We start from the raw sequence: 17,596 nt of genomic DNA on the forward strand, positions 1-17,596 counted from the left end.
CCCACTCTAAACCCTATGAATTACCTTACCAACCAAAAACCCATACCCACCCTAAAACGTCACTTGCCACCCAAAATACCATACCCACCCTAAACACTCACAATTTTCATGCCACCCAAAAACCCACGCACATCCGAAACCCTAAAAATTCCTTTGCCAATCAAAGACACATACCCACCTTGAAAATTCCCTTGCTTCCCAAAAATCCCTACCCACCCTAAACCCTCAAAATTCTCTTGCCACCCAAAAACCCATACCAACCGTAAACCCTACAAATTCCCCTGGCCCCAAAAACCCATACCCACCCAAAACCATAAATATTCCACACAAAAACCGATACCCAGCCTATAAACCTTAAAAAATACCCTTACCACCGAAAAACCATACCAAATCCTCAAAATTCCCTTGCCACCCAAAAACTCATACCCACCCTAACCCCCAAAACTACCTTGCCACCCAAAAACCCATGCCCACCCTAATCTCTAAAAAATTCCTGTGTGTGTCTCCGGGAAGGATGTATGTCACTACAACACACACTTTTACAACGCATACCTTTACAACACATTTTTTACAACGCAACATCCATTACAACGCATTCCATTACAACGCATGCCATTACAACGAAATTTTAAAAACTACATTTACAACGCATTCCATTACAACGAATAATACCTTTACAACGCATACCATTACAACGCATAACATTACATTGCATGTTTGGTAAGTATTGGATAGTGTAGGGGTAAAAATTACTATTCTAACTCCAGGGGGGTGCAACAGTAGGGTAATTGTTGGATAGTGTAGGGGTAAAAATTACTATTCTAACTCCAGGGGTGCAACAGTAGGGTAAGTGTTGGATGGTAATGTTATGCGTTGTAATGGTATGCGTTGTAATGACTGCGTTGTAATGGCATGCGTTGTAGTGGTGTGCGTTGTGGTGTCATGCGTTGTAATGGTTGCGTTGTAATGGCATGCGTTGTAATGGATGTTGCGTTGTAAAAGTTTCGTTGTAATGGTAGTGCGTTGTAAAAGTTGTGTTGTAAATGTTGTTTCTATGCTTGTCTGTGGGAAGCTGTCTCTGCCCGGTCTGACGCACACGACAGGTGGTGGGAGGAGGTATTGCAGAAGCCCTTTGAACCCTGTGGGCGTTGCGCCTTATTTGCAGTAATGCCTGTTTGGGTGGCGTCAGGCAGTTAAACTGTCGGAGCCGAGGTGACTAGATGTGCCCTGTCCTGGGTGGATAAAGATTGGAGGAGTAGGGAGCCGAGCGGTCGTAATCAGTCTCGGCTCCCGGTTCCTGCGCTGTGCGGGAGCTTAATTTGGCGGTCCCTCTGTGTCCCGGGGGCTGAATACAGCACCTTTCCTAAACACTCACAATTTTCATGCCACCCAAAAACCCACGCACATCCGAAACCCTAAAATTCCTTTGCCAATCTAAGACACATACCCACCCTAAAAATTCTCTTACTACCCAAAAATCCATACCCATCCTATACTCTAAAAATTCCCTTGCCACCCAAAAACCCATACCAACCCTAAACCCTACAAATTCCCCTGGCCCCAAAAACCCATACCCACCCAAAACCATACAAATTCCCTTGCCACCCAAAAACCGATACCCAGCCTATGAAACCTAAAAAATAACCTAACCACCAAAAACTCATACCAAATCCTCAAAATTCCCTTGCCACCCAAAAACTCATACCCACCCTAACCCCCAAAACTACCTTGCCACCCAAAAATCCATGCCCAGCCTAATCCCTAAAAATTCCTGTGTGTGTCTCCGGGAAGCTGTCTCAGCCCGGTCTGACGCACACGACAGGGGGTGGGAGGAGGTATTGCAGAAGCCCTTTGAACCCTGTGGGCGTTGTGCCTTATTTGCAGTAATGCCTGTTTGGGTGGCGTCAGGCAATTAAACTGTCGGAGCTGAGGTGACTAGATGTGTCCTGTCCTGGGTTGATAAAGATTGGCGGAGCAGGGAGCCGAGCGGTCGTAATCTGTCTCAGCTCCCGGTTCCTGCGCTGTGCAGGAGCTTAATTTGGCGGTCCCCCAGAGTCCCGGGGGCTGAATCCAGCACCTTTCGGCAGCGGAAGGTGTAGTGCATCGCTGGAGAGCGCCTACCTGCTCCATTAGACGCGGGATCGTCCCTGGGGCGACCTCTGAAGGATCTCCTACCCGTGAGGCAAAATGGCGGCTGCCGGGCGGCCTTGATCACCGGATCCTTTGGTGCCAGTGAAGACCTTGGCCTGGCCTCGCATTTTATATCAGCACTAGAGGTGTGCCGGGCCCCACCGCGACGAACGGGTGTGCCCTCGCTGCTCTCCTCAGAGATGCGCTCCAGTCTGCTCTGCCCCGCGCTTGCCTGACTCCAAAATGGCGGCACCTTAGGGACCTCGGCGCCAACGACTCCCCGGACGGACTTACAAGCCCGCGATCGGCTACTGCCCAAGCATCGCCTGAAGAGCTTGCCTTCCTGCAGTGCCCATCCAGCTTCGGCGTTGCTCCGGCTCCTCCATATGGCTCCAGATGATGTGGGACGGCTTTGAGGCGTGTTCTCCCCTCCTCCCGGGACAGAGAGACGTCTTTGTTGATGTGCCCCCACTGGCTGCCTGCCGCCCCGCTTCCTCCCCATGCAGGCTATCTTCCTGGATTATGCCTCGCCTCTTCATCGACTTTGGGGACCCCAGTGAACTTCTCCCAGGTATGGAGGCGCGGGAGCCATGACCGGCTGATGGTCTTCGGCGTTGATCCAGTGGACCCGAGCCCAAACGCCTCCTCTCCCTTCCTGACTTTGATTTGCTTTAACTATGTACCCCCCCGGACTTCTTCTGGCACTTTGGGTCATACTCACTGGGTTACTCTCATGGACTTCTTTACTTTTTTTCTTTTGTCCTGGCTGCCATTTTGCTGCTGCTCTCAGCCGCTTCTTTCTTCTGACCCTGGCCCGCCATCTTGTCCATTCCCTCGGCCTTTACCCTTCTCCCTCGTTTCCCCCTTGACGATCCTCAAATGTTTCTGATTTGCCTTTTCTCCATACCCCTGTATCCCTCCCACCCTCCCAAATCTATTTGTATATAGAGATAACTCTAATTACTAGTATATGCTGTAGACCATTGTACTCTCTACCAATCTGTGACGCTTAGAGTTTATCCATTTGTATCGCTTCCTTGAGTGTTGTAAAGGGCTGTGATGGGCCCTAGGCCCTCATGCTGGCAATCACACATGCACTGACGCAGGACACACTGGAGGTCTGGTGCAACTGGCCCAGAGCACGTGGGCTCGGCCTCTTTTATTCATGCTGTGTCACCTGACCAGTGATATCAGTGGTGGGTGGGTGTTCAGTGTAGATACAGGCTCAGCACTAGAATGCTGACTTGTGCTGGGCATTACATCCCTTCCCAAATTGGTTAAAAAATTAAACCAAACAGAAAAAGTCCAAAACCTGTGGGGGACAGAAAACACAGAGAATAACATTGGACTTGCGTTTTCAAAATGAGTCTCTTTGGCTGCTTGCAAGCCGCAGGCAGTATAGTTCTTGTATTCTGGACTTGCAGTTCTCGGAGGCACGGTCCGCAGTTGTTCGGCGGGTTCTTTCTTTGTCTATGCTGTCTGTCCGCTGTTCTCCCCAGCCCTGCCTTTGCTTCACTCCGTTGGTGACGAGAGATAACTGGATGACCCAGGTGTCACCAGTCTTCTGGTTTTGTTCTCTCTTAGGCTTCGTGATATTTTCCGGGCAGGCTTTAGTGTTGACTCTTGGCAGGTGAATAGAGTAGGTGCACGCATCCCTCTCACTAGGATGCCCCTCTCTCCGGTATTCCTCTCTCACCAGATATCCGGGAGGACCTCTTTGCCAGGCTTCCACTGGACTGGTGTTTTCGGTCGTGTTGCTCCACCATAGCCTTCGGGCCATGAGCGGGGCGCTCCACGAGCCTCACCGTCCTGTCCTAGTTCCACCTGAAGGTTGAGTTGTCGACTCTTCACATTGCTCGCGAGGCTTTCATCCCCTTGGGTCCTGCAGACGTGCATCTGTAGACCTGTCTCCCGCGCGGGACTTGCTGCCACCAGAGTCCCTCGAGGCCTCTGATTCTGGTTTGCCACGGGCTGGTGCGAGGTGGTCAGGTCCTCAACTTCCGGAGGCCTGAGTAGTCTCGCCATCCAATCTTCCGCTCAAACCCCAGAGGTAGATGTCGCCAACAGTCTAGCTTGCTCTCTTCTGCGATCGCCATGTGGATGTATGGCTCGTAGGTGGTTGTCTTTGGTGTGCGCTGCCGGTGCTCTTGCCAGGCTTGTCTTCCATTGCACTTAGGTGTTCCAGTGCCTGTCACCTTGCTCCATTCCGCAGGGGCGGCTTCTTCTTTCAGTGGCAGCGTGCCATTCCGATTTCTCCCTTCTTCCTTTCTTCTTAGTGGCGGTGGCCACTTTGTTCTTTCTTCCTTCTTCTTCTCTTCTTCTCTTCTCGCAACGTACCCTAGTCCCCTTTTCTTCATCTTCTCTGGCCAGGCTTCCCCATGCAGCGCACGCACTCTGCACGTGTCATCCTGGTCTTGTCCTAGTCCTAGGACTTCTCAGTTGCTTCTTTTCTTTCCTTGGCGACCAGACTGGGTGGTCGGCTTTCACCTTCGGCATGAGTCGTCATGCTGTGCTATCTTTTCCTGGTCGCTATTCACCGTCACGGTGTTTTGGCGTTGGCGCGTCGCCGTGTGGCGTCACTCTGGCGCTCCTGATTCCTGACTCTCCTGGCACGTTCCGGCGCAGTACTGCGCGGTCCTGTCATGCGGGATATGGAATTCTTGCACTCCTGTCGCGTTCCTGCGCTGTCTCCTGGCGTCTTCCTTGCACTTTCTGGAGAGTACCTGCGCTTCTGGCGTCGCAGTGCTGACCTTCGTTCCTCGCTCTCTTCTTTGAGCACTTTGGGCACTCCTGGTGCTTTCTTGCGCGTGACCACTGTCACTGTCTTTTCCCTTGTGCAGCTCCTGGCCGTGTCGCACTCTAGATCCTCCTCATACTCCTTTGGTACCGTGTGGCGTTGCTATGCCAATTTTGCGTTGCTGCGTGGCGTTGTGGTCGGTCCTCTAGCTTCCTCCTTGTGACTGGGAGACGTCCCTGTCTCACTCTGACACACCTGCGTGCTGTCATTGGCTTCCCGCTGCGTGATCAGTTGCAACCTTCCTTTGACGTGGCTGCAGGCAGGTTGCTGCACTTGGTAGTCTCTTCTAGCTTTATTGATTCTGTGTGGCGTCCTTGCGCCAGTCTTGCGCTGCGGTGTGTCCACTTTTATGCTTGGCAGTACCCACTGTGTCCTAGTGTTGCTTTTCCTGCGGCACTGTCCCTGTTTGTTGTACAAACTGCCCAACCTATGATGCAGCTAGTATTCCCTTTTATGGGCTTGCTGCTTTGGTTGCCGTGGTAGCCATTTACTGCTGGAGGCTTTGCATCAGTGTCTCTGTGCTTGTGGTGTTGGCAGGCAACCACTGGGATTGTGTAGCACATCACTTCTCTCATGGGAGGCGCTCCTTCTTTATGTGCACATATATATATATATTTTTTTTTCTTCCACAAGGCACGTATTTATTTATCTGCCTTTCTCCCTGAGCTGATCGTAAGCCACAGCCGTTCCTTTTTCCTATATTGCTGGCCTAGTAATTGCGTTTGTCCAATTCGCGATTCCGGAGAATGCCCACTAGGTGGCGCTGATGCTCCTTCTACTGCGATCTAGGCCTCTGGGTTTTCTTTAACTCTGCGTCCTTTGATGCGATCTGTTACTTCTCTTTCCTACACCATGGTGCGGTTCGGTCACCTGGATATCGGCTTGCTGCTGCTGAACAATTTGCTAAAACGGCCGCCAGTGACTTAAACGCCATGGGAGGCACACTCTGAAACAGCTGACCCTCCACGTATCTCCCGGTAAGTTTTGTGTCGATTCTTCACGCCCCTCTCAGCATGCCTCTTCTCTCCCAGGCTGCGCATGGGGGGGGGGGTGTCCGCGCTACACGGAGGGAAGGCTGTTGACCCTCTCGTGTGCATTGTGCATAGTTGCTTGTTCCTTGCGAGGACGTGGGCGGTCCTAGCACGGGTCAGTGATATGTTCGGCCCTGGGCAGCAGACACTCTCGCGGGTGAGGTTGCATGTGGGGCTTGTGTTTTCCTTGATGCGGGTGGGCTCCGCGTTAATTACTCAGCGCCCTGCAGCTATCCTCAAGCTGCGGGCGCTCCCCTTTCCAGTTCATTCACCCCGACGCCGCAGCTTCGCATCGAACATGCTGCGCGGCGGGGGACGGGGGATGCTTCAGGCAGGCCGCGGGTGGGCTCCGTGAGTCCTGCTTGATGATCGGGCAATGCTTAAATCTGTAGCGGGTGGGCTCCGCTTTGTGTCTCGGCACCCAGCAGCTCCCCTCAAGCTGCGGGCGCTTCCACGGTAAAGTTTTTCACCCCGCCGCCGCACTTCACACATGCGGCGGGGGACGCTGCAGGCAGGCCACGGGTGGGCTCCGCGAGCCTTGCTTAATTAATTGTACATAGCTGGCGAGTCAGTGTTTATAGTCTATAGCGGGTGGGCTCCGCTTTTGGTGCTTTACAGTCCGGGGCTCACCTTCGGCCGACGGGCCTGTTCTTCTGCGGGTGGGCACCGCGATGGCTTCTCTGTCTTCTCGGGGCACCGCCACGGCAGGGCGGCATTCAGCAGGCTGGAGAGGTGCGCGTGGGCTCCGGTCACCTCTTTCCTTTTCTCTAGGCCCGGGGCTCGACACACGCCTTCTGGGCCTCTCGGCGGCTGGCTTCCTTCTCAGGGGGTGTGCCTTTGCAGCAGGCAGCTCTCTCTTCCCCTTTTCCTTGACGTTTGATTTTAGCTGTGGCACGCTGGGCACAGCTCCGCTCTCGTCGCCAATGTAAAGGGCTGTGATGGGCCCTGTTGGATTTGTGGTGGAGGGCCCTGGGCCCACATGTGAGGAGCAGTAAATGACCTGACACAGACACCAGATGAGGGTAGTGGGAATCGCCTCAAGCACGTGCGCTCGGCCCCTTTTATTGCCAGCGTCATGTGACACCATGACGTCTGTGGTGGGTGGGTGTAAAGTGTAATACAGACACTTGAACACTAGAACGTGTCCATGCTAGGACACTACATCCCTCCCATTTTTTAATTGCAAAGACCCACATTCAGAAATCAACCTGTGGGGAAAATAACATGTATCAGGAGGCAGTAAAGCGTTCAGCTTCCGCAGTGTCTTTCAATCCGCCGCTGCTTGGAATCACAGATGGTGTTCAACCTGTTGCGGGCAACGTCAGTTCACAGCGGCACCGGTTTGTGGTGCTCGATGGAAACAGTCTGTTGATGACTCTGCTACGAGATTGTCCTCACAGTCCTTCTTTTGCTCACTTCCATGGCGACAGGTGCAGTTAGAGTTCTTGTGGTTCGCCGGGGAATGATGCACGATTTCCGGCCTTGGCCTTAGCTTTATTTGTAGTCTGTGTCCTACTTGGCAAAAGGCAGATCCGTTGCAAGGCATCCCTCTCACTAGGATGACCCCTCTCGTCGGTGTTCCCCTGCCACGGGATATCCTTGAGGTCCTCTTCTCGGATTCGCGCTGGGCTGGATGTGTCCACATCAGTTGTTCCTGCGCCGCCGTCAGTGGGGGTATGGAAGAGACGATGTGTCTCACCTCAGATTCCGCAGCCTCGTCCCAAGGTAGCTGTTGGTTTCTGTCTTTGCTTGCGACGTCTTCGCCCTCCCCGGACCTTACGGATGGGCGTCGGAGGACCGTCTCTCGTCGCGGGGACTGCGTCCCGGAGGCCTCTGCCCCTGGGTCACCACGGCTGGCATGTGTCCAGTGTCCGTGTGACCCCAAAGGTGGATGTCACTAACGGTCTCGCTTGCTCCTCTCCGCAGACCCAGAGTGTGCGGAAACATCGCCTGTCAGCTGGTCTTCTTTGCCACTGGTGTTCTTCCGGCCTCGTGTTCCTCTCACCGTTGTCCTGGCACTGGTCACCTTACTTCTCTTCGGGAGTGAGCGGTCTTCGTCTTCCTGCACTCCTCTCTGTCTTTCCTTAGTTGTTTCTCTGTGAGGACGTTGCTTCGCACTGACTTCTCCTTCTACTCTTAACTGTGGCAACAGGCCACATGGATATGCTTCCTTCTTTTCCACGGTGGCAAACGTGCCACTCCGATCTCTCCTTTTCTTCCTTCCTTTTCACGGTGGCAAACGTGCCACTCAGATCTCTCCTTTTCTTCCTTCCTTTTCACGGTGGCAAACGTGCCACTCAGATCTCTCCTTTTCTTCCTTCCTTTTCGCAGTGGCAAACGTGCCACTCAGATCTCTCCTTTTCTTCCTTCCTTTTCACGGTGGCAAACGTGCCACTCAGATCTCACCTTTTCTTCCTTCTGCATCGCGACATCACTTGGACCAAACTTGTGTATTCTCTTCTGACCTGGGTCCTCCATGCAGTGCGCGCACCCTGCATGTGTACCCCTGGTCTTGTCCTCGTCGGGGACACTTTCTCCTTCTTCCTCCGCAGCCAGAGTTGGTGTCGCGAACCTTCTTTTATTGATGCTTTCTTTTCTTGATGGTTGTTGGTGACGTTCGGGGGTCCATGTTTGGAGACCTGTTCATGGTTGAACGTCCTGGACCGGTAGGTGGTCCACTTCTGCCGATGCCTGGCAGGTTGCTTTCGGTCGTCCTGTCGGACTTTGCGCTACAACAGTTCCTGAGGGACCCGTTGTGGGTCAGCACTTGATGGGCGATCATTCTGGGGATCGGCCCCTGGGAGGCGCCATGGATCTGTCGCGGGTCGGCACTTGATGGGCGATCGTTCGCGAAGATTGTTCTGCGCGATGGCGCTGCCTGCATTCTTCTTTCTGCTTGCGGTGGCTGTGCGTCGCCACGTGGCGCGTTGTTTGCGCACTTACTGTTCAGGGTTCTGGGACGCCTGCGGCGTGACGTTGGGTACTTGCTGCTTTGGCTGTCGTCGGGTACTTGATGCTTTGGACCGTTGGCGGGAGTAGTTGATGATGCGGTGAGCGCCTGTGGCCACAAGGCGTCGCTGCTCTCTCCGTCCTTTGATCGCGGCAGTCGTTTCCCTGGACGTTCTTTTAGTGCTTGGCAGCCGTTTCCTCCAGACGTCAGTGCTTGGATGCTTCGTGAGGCATTGGTGCCTTTTCCCACGTCGCGTTGGAAGTGGCAGCCGCCGACTCCTTGCTGGTGTGTGTGGGTGTCACTTGCGCTGTTGCGCAGTTGCTTGCTGCGGGAGGTTAGATGCTTTCGCTGTTACTTTCGCTGTTGAGAAATTACTTGCTGCGGGAGTCGTAAATTCTCCTTAGGGGCGTTGTTTAGACTTAGTCTGTTACCCCTTGCTATTGCGGAATGGACTTGTAGTGTGCAGTGCTTGTTGTCTTGCTTATCGATGCAGGTGCCCTTTTCCTCTCTGGCCACTAGATGGCGGTAGACTTCACTTTTGTAGCAGCATGCTTTGCTAAATACCTTCTTCCCTGACCTTGCACTCTATCATCCACTCTTCAGTGCAATCGTGGGGCTGGAGCTGCTGCTGATGCACAGTAAGTCTCTTTCCTGCTTTGGGGCAGATTTCTTGTGGAATGCACTGCTGTGCTTAAGGTGAAAACCCACCAAAGGGGGGGTTTCGTGCTGGGTGCACCGTCACTTCATTTCTCTGTGAGGGCACATGTGGACTCGGCGGCTCCTGGCCGCATGCAGGCGCCTCACTGTCCCGCCGGGGAAACCAAGGTGGTGAGGCATGCCCCTGTTGCTGACGCCCACTCCGCCTTCACTGCTCTGCGCCCTCACCGCCCGTGGCAGGCTTCCTCAGTCCCCGCGCGGGCAGGGGGGTTGGTGGGCGATGCGTGGTCGTGCGGGGGCGTTGCCTGTGCGGAGCGGGTGAGAGCACCGAGAGGCGGTGCTGTTGGCGGTTCCTTTTCCTTTTCGGCGCTGGGGCCGTGCGGGGCGTCACCCGCGGTAGGCTCTGGTCACTCTCCCCGGGACAGGGGACGCTTGAGGCAGGCCGCGGGCAGGCTCCGCCGGCTCTGCCTATGTAATGGCTCAATAGCTCTCGGGCACGGCAGGCTTCACTTGTCCCCGGTCTCCCGCCGCAGCAGCTTTTCCTCCCACACGCTGCGCGGCGGAGACTTGCAATTTCCTTCGCAGGCCGCGGGTAGGCTCCGCTGGCTCCGCAGTGTTCTTCGTCATTGGGGGTGCAGCCGGCAGGCCGCGGGTGGGCTCCGCTGGCGCTGCAGAGTCTCTCCTTTGTTGTGGGTGCCGCGGGTGGGCTCCGCTGGCCCGGATGACGTGGCGAGGGGGGTCGGGAGGCGGTTAGCTACTCCGCTCCCTCCCCCTCGTAGTCGTCGGTGATTGCGGGTCCGGCCGCACTTATGTTCACCGCGGTCTTCAGTCTCTGTGCCCCTGCCGCTTCCAAGCTCACACGCGGCGGGGGCGGGGGACGACTCGGGCAGGCCGCGGGTAGGCTCCGCTGGTCCTGCTTATTCAGTGGCACAGTTTATTGCGGGCACTTCGCCCGTGGGGCTCACCTTCGGCCGGCAGGCCAGATGCTCCGTCGCGGTCGCGGCGGGTGGGCTCCGCCCGGCCCGGGTACCTCTCCGGTGGGGGTCGTAAGCCTCGCGGCCGTCGCAGGTGGGCTCTGGGCGGTCCGCAGCTGCTTGGTGGCACTCGGTGGTGGCGGTCGACGCGGGTGGGCTCCGGTCGGCTTGCTGTATGGCGCCGACGTGCCTACCGGCCTCACGGCGCGTTGCGCCTCGCCACAGGGGATGCCCTCTAGACGGGCAGCTCTCTTCCCCTTTTCCTTTTCGTTTAGCCGAGGGTAGTGGCACGCATGGGCTGCACTACCGGCCTCGTCGCCATTGTTGGATTTGTGGTGGAGGGCCCTGGGCCCACATGTGAGGAGCAGTAAATGACCTGACACAGACACCAGATGAGGGTAGTGGGAATCGCCTCAAGCACGTGCGCTCGGCCCCTTTTATTGCCAGCGTCATGTGACACCATGACGTCTGTGGTGGGTGGGTGTAAAGTGTAATACAGACACTTGAACACTAGAACGTGTCCATGCTAGGACACTACAGGCCCTAGGCCCTCATGCTGGCAATCACACATGCACTGACGCAGGACACACTGGAGGTCTGGTGCAACTGGCCCAGAGCACGTGGGCTCGGCCTCTTTTATTCATGCTGTGTCACCAGACCAGTGACATCAGTGGTGGGTGGGTGTTCAGTGTAGATACAGGCTCAGCACTAGAATGCTGACTTGTGCTGGGCATTACAAGTGTCAGTGACTCTCTTCCTTGTGTGACTTTACAACTTGTACATTTGCAATTTTTTCTGTTTGTATATTTTATGTAAAGCACGCAGTCCTAAATCCTTATGTATTGAAACTGGTTCTTATGTAAAGCGTTCTGACACCTTCGGGTAAAGTTCGCGCTATATAAAATCGCATTAAATAAATAATTAAAATAAATTGTAATTGCTGTTTGCTATCCCGCTATAGTTGTAAAGCTCTCTGATGTCTTCAGGCCATGTCCGCGCTGTATAATAACATTGTTAAATATAAATAAACGTGCTATGTTAATACATCAGTCGCTCTACTGTACCAAGTAAAATAAGTAATCAAATCTCTGCTGCAGACAACCGTTAGTGCAGCATCTTTACTTCGCCTTAGCTCTGGGTATCAAATAAAAACCTACGCTACTGGAGCCAATCACTTTATTGGTTTTGGATCGACCAATCAGGAACTGTCTGACATTGCATTTTCTAAAGTTCATTTGGCCATGGGCTACCAGTACGTTTTCCTCTTCTGCTACTTACTCGTGCAAGCTCCTCCTAGTGTCCGCTCTCGTGTTATGTATGCGGAAGAAGAGGCAGGGCTCCCGATCAGCCCGAGTGCGACGCTTTCAGCTCTCTGTAAAAAGGGGGCGGGAAGGCATTTTTCGCGCAGCTCTAGCGATCCCTCATATATGCCACTCCTGCTTCGCACACCGTAGGCTCGGTGCCGTGACTATTTAGAGCTGACAGCGCCGCTCATAATGTTGCTTGACGGGGGCTCTCAGGCGCTTTGGTTGACTGCTGGGGCCACGTTGTTGTGTGCTTTGTTTACTTTTTTCACACTGCCTTTGCTGCGTGACTACATCAGGAAATGGAACATTATGAGGCGGATTCCAGGTGTTAGCCCTACCTATCCTCTTCTGGGAAATTCGTTACTTATCAAGCCCAACAGCGGAGGTAAAATGTGCGTTATTGTCCGGCTGGCATCATCACTGTGCCTCTTTTACAGTGAACGGATGCGATTGTCAAAATTTAGGCTTGTGCGCTACATGCATGCCTATTGTTATGGTATGTTGTTTGGAAGGACATTGATCCCTTGCTTTCTCTTTTGCCGTTTGCACTGGCGGTGATCATTTAATCAACGTAAAAGTTTGAAGTGCATCTCACCGGCAAGTTAAAGACACTTATGCCATCTGTTATCAGGAGTGATGGGTGCAGTACGCATATCACACAAGGATGCCTGTAAAAAAAAAAAAAAAAGCTGATATATGTACAGACTAGTTTTGGAAACCTAAAAATGAATATAAATACAGTCCTTAAATTATTCTTACTTGTTACGTCAAAGCGCATGAAAACTACTGCCTGTTTAATTTCCCAGCGTATTTAATGAATAAAACATCCAGGACTGTGAATGCCTAATGAAAATTATATCATTATTTAGAAGTAAATCCTCCTTCACTTTAGTTTTACTTTTTTCAAACTAGTAAAACATTCTAACTTTTTCCAAAACATTCTATTTTTGAAGTGCTATTTTGGCCTGATGAGACGAGAAAACGTTGTTAAGAATGGCTAAATAGTATTCGTATTGCCCAGATGCGATTGTAATTTTGTTGTGTAAAATGGAGAGTAATTAACGAGTTGAAGCAAAGCCCTTGCTTGTGGGTGTTTTTCTTGTACTATGGTAGTTATGCCCTCTGTTGGTGCTGTGTGATAATCAGCTCTCGTTCAGCTGTTGCGTAGTAGAGTTATATTGCTCCTGCTGTTAAGGTGTACATAGGCAAATTCAACATTAAACTTTTTTTCTGGACTAGTCCAAAGGCTAATACAAAATTACAGTAGTATTTCTGGTTGCCCCGAGTTTGGATTTCCCCCCTCCCTTTACCGGAGCAATCTGCCTGCTGAGCGGGACTAGGATCGTAGGATGCCACGATAGGAGTGCCACAGAGCAGTGCTAACCAGACCCGTTTGACCGTGCTTAATTTGTAAAATGATAGGTGCATGCGCTCAAAGTTTTACTCAAAACTCAGCTCTACAAATAACAGGGGTGTCCAAAACCCAGACTGGATAGTCTTAAATACATTTTAAGCCTCTTTAACCTACCACCAGACACTTCCTGCCATTGTCTTGCAAGTTATTTTTCATCTCTTTGTCACTGTTTTTCCGTCTTTCTCTTCCTCCTTCTATCCCCCTTTTTGTATTTCACTGAGAGCAAGAAAGAGAATAATGTGATCAGGAAAAATAAGTGCCGGTCACCAAAAATGGGTGCCAATGTGCCCCACCCGCAGCCACCAGCTCAAATTATTTTTATTTATTTATTTATTTTTTCAATTTGTAGGGCGCAACAGCTACCCAAAAAGGGTTTCCCGGCGCCTAGACACAGCTAGTTAGAAAGACAGGAGAAGGGTTTTGGCTATTGAGATTATTGTTCAAATAGCCAGGTCTTGACATGCCTTCTAAACCTGGCATAATTTTCCTCCTTTCGGATGAAGGGAGGTGGGCAAAAGATCTGCCACCTACTCTTGCCAATTTGAATCTCGGCACACAGAAATAGGCCGCTGATTGCGACCTCAGATTACGCTTGGGAGTGTATGGGAGGGCTAGAGCTAGAAGGTATTTAGGTGCCGTGCCCGCCTTAATTCTGAACATATAGTTCAGGGCTTTAAAGCGGATTAAGCACTGCAGATATGCTGGTGGTGAGCCTTGTTTCTCTTGCCCGCACAGACTGCAGCCTCCTCTGCTCTCGACGGAATTCACAAGGCAATCCTAGTCTTATGTCTGTCTTTTTGGACTGACATACATGGCCTTTGGATGTTAAAATGCCATTGCTTATCTTCAAATTGCTGGTTTAATTTGGAAGTAGCCTGGTCCTAAAAGCTGCAGCAGTGAGCTTGTTTGAGACCTTTTGACAAGTTACGTTTCAAATGTTCTAAATTCCCTTGAGTCCTAATCAGGGCCACTGCAAATATGTGTCGGGAGAGGGCCAAATCATGCAGCAGGATTGACTAAATGATGCTGCAAGAAAAGGCAAATTATGTGGCCTAATGCACCACGTTTTCTGATGGCATTACTTCATTGTTTTGTCATTGGTAGGGTCAAGCCTTCTCGCTTGTTAGGCACTATTGTGTTGAAAAAGGGCTAGGATCTCTCCAGAGGACTGCCATTGTGTGCTTTCTCTACACGTACTAGGGCGCTTCATCTCTTCCAGTTCTAACAGCGATGACTGAGGCCCCTTTAGACCGAGATTGTGTCTGCCACCACACGTCTATGTCAAATTGTGAGGCATCCATGTACTCCAATTTTTTCCTTTCTTTATTTCAGGGGCTAGCGGTTATTTTAAGGCTGGGGTTTTCTTGGAAATGTTTACTTATTGACCTGAGTAGCCAGACAGCCTGATCAACGCATATTTGTAACATTTAGGATGTGATCCCTCTGCAATATAGAAACTGGTTCATACAGTGGCTTGCATGTTATTTTATGATGGGATATACATCGAATGTCCTGCTGTTATTTGATATATGAAAAATCCAATAAAGAAAGTTTTGACAAAAAAAGGGCTTGGAGCCTGCCTGTTGCTTACTATTTGTTGGCTTGCGTGGCATTCTTGTTAACAGCCTAGTAATTGGCCGCTGCAGGCCAAGCATAATTTCTGTTCCTTTCTGTGGAGCAGGAACCAAGTGCTGATTGATTCAACTTGGTCAGTGCCTGTCAGCTGTTCTAGACGTGATTGAGGTACTCTTTTGTTCTTTTTAACTTCTAATGCCCTGAAAACAGAAGGCAACAGACCGGAGAGTTTGAACCCATGAATAAAGCAGATAATGGAAACAGACTGTACTTAACCCAAGGTTCAGGAAAAGTGAACTCGCTTTTAGCTACATGCCAGCATTATTGGGAAGTAGTGGAGCTGAATTGGCATTTTGTAGGTTGGTCCGCAAATTATTTTTGAAGTTCAGTGCGACTGGCAAAAATGTGGCAAGCAGGACAAATAACATTGCAAAGTTTTATTTTCTATAGTTAACGTTCGTTCATTTTGCCAAGTCTTCTTTTTTCACTTTGCAGATTTATGGGGCGCTGGTCTCGAAAGCGGACTATTATCTAATCTAATTATTGCAAAGCAACAGTTTCCTTCATATGTGTAATATACACAATTATGCCTTAACATACAATCGTTCAGTATGCCCCCATCGTCTCATAGCAATCCACCCCAATACAATCCACTTCAATACAATACAATCCACCCAACCTCACCTCACACCAATCCACCCCAATACAATCCATGCTACTCCAATCCACACACTGTGGAGAAGTGTGGCTCACTGGTTAGAAGTGGCAGACCCTAAAGAAGAGGTCGGCCCAGGACCAGGGTTCAATTCCCATCGCGGCAGGGTCTTGGGTCAATGTCCGCGGACTCGATAATTCTCGCCTAGGTGCCTAAGCTAACCATGGGTCCCACTCTGCAACTCTGGGCAATAGCTTGCTTAATCTCTACAATGGCCCTATCAGCGCCGGGGATGCCTGGCTTCACCTTGGGGGTGCCCAGGAGGCACCATCTCACAGGGAAAGCCAGGACGGGTTCCCCAGTGGTATACAGCGCCAGGACACTCCGAGATGGAGTAACAGTGCGCTTTACAAGTGTACATTTACTTTTTTTTACACTCCAAACCCAAACACTCCACCTCCTCACTTCACCTCAATCCAATCGACTCCAATCAAACCCACCCTAATCCAGCCCAACCCACTTCATCCAATCCAGTCCAATCCACCACACACCAATCCACCCAACTGCAACCCACCCCACACCAATCCAATCCACCACACTTTAATCCAGTCCAACCACTCCAACCCACTCCCCAATCCAACCCACCACACTCAAATCAAACACACTCCACTCCAATAAAATCCAGTCCACTCCAATCCACCCCACTCCAGTCCACTCCAATCTAATCCGCTCCTCTCCAGTCCAGTCTGCCCCACTCCAATCCATCATACTCCAATCCACTCCACCTCACCTCCAGCCGCGGCTCGTGCAGGCAAGGGCGGTGGGGCTGTGTATGTGGGGGGTATGTGCGAGGGAAAATTAAATAAATAAGTAATTTTCCCTGGTGTTTGTCAAATCCTCCTCTGTCCCCCACTGGGCCACAGCGCTCTTACCTGCACGGGCCTCGGAGGCTCACCTCACCCGACCTCACACCACTCCATCTCAACCCAACCCAGTCCATCCCACTCCAATACAATCCACTCCACATAAATCCAGTTCACCAAACTCCAATCTAATCCAACTCACCCACTCTAATCCCCCCTCTCCCAATCCACCCACTCCCCATTCCATCCACCAACCCACTCCAATGTACCCCACCCTACTCCAATTCAAACCACCCCACACACCAATCTAATTCACCCATCCCATCCCAATCCACCCTACCCTAGTGCAATCCACCATACTCCAATTCGACCCAATCTAATCCACCCCACTCCACCCTAATCCACCCACCCCAGTCCAGTCCACCCCTATCCAATTCACTCCACTCCATCCCACTCTAATCCAATCCAGTTCACCCAACTTCAATCCAACCCAAGCACTCCACTCTAATCCACCGCACACCAATAAATCCAAGTTCAGTCCACTCACCCTAATCCACCTACTCCACTTCACTCTACCTCGATCCAATCCCATCCGTTTATTTTATTTGCAGGCTTTTATATTGACCCGGAGGTATCAGATCGCTTTACATGAGGATCAGCGAGTTACAAGTTACAAAATTACATCAGTTACAGGAGACAAGTATAACATAGGAAACAAACAGTGAATACACAATAACATGGGTTATTAGCGCATAGCATAGCAAGACACACATCAAATGGGGCATGGAAGGTAGGGGGAATGGTAAAAAGGAGTAAGGAATGCATAATCGGGTCAGTCAGACCGGCAAGAGGGAAAGTACTTATAAAACTGTCACAGTAAAAGACATACAAACCGTCTGGGGACCAACATTCATAAACATCCTGTGAATCGGTGATAGTATAAGATGGGAGGGCAGTAAGAGACCAAAGGGGGGGGGGGGGACTTGAGGAAAAGAACATACCGGCGAACAAGGAGCAGTCCAGCAACAATGAGGATAGGTCGAAACCGCTAAGACTGAGGACCCAGGCCATTGGAACCTACAGCATCAACCCAAAATGGAGGAACACACAAAAATCCAACACTAAAACCACAAGGCAGCAGACTCAAAGGCTTCACGCAGGGTCGGATGGGGAGGCAGCCACATGACCATGGAGGGAGGAGGGAAGGACACCGCCGATCACAAAGCAGGTTGTTGACGTACAC

The 17,596-nt window shown here is 51.5% G+C and overlaps 1 protein-coding gene across 3 annotated transcripts in view; it reads left to right on the forward strand.

Annotated features, from left to right (window-relative positions):
• The window catches only part of LOC144821266 (cytochrome P450 4V2-like), a 301,369-nt gene that overhangs the window by 102,490 nt on the left and 181,283 nt on the right, over positions 1–17,596 (forward strand). The window contains exon 2 of one of the 3 annotated variants that reach the window (XM_078678091.1): positions 12,172–12,231. The exons of 1 other annotated variant lie outside the window; for it this stretch is intronic. In XM_078678091.1, the coding sequence (XP_078534217.1) occupies positions 12,172–12,231 (60 nt within the window). Of the gene's footprint in view, positions 1–11,841; positions 12,232–17,596 lie in introns of those variants that run through there. One more of the 3 variants, XM_078678092.1, reaches the window with a different exon arrangement.

The sequence above is a fragment of the Lissotriton helveticus genome, chromosome 2_2, assembly GCF_964261635.1.
Source record: "Lissotriton helveticus chromosome 2_2, aLisHel1.1, whole genome shotgun sequence".
NCBI lineage: Eukaryota > Metazoa > Chordata > Amphibia > Caudata > Salamandridae > Lissotriton > Lissotriton helveticus.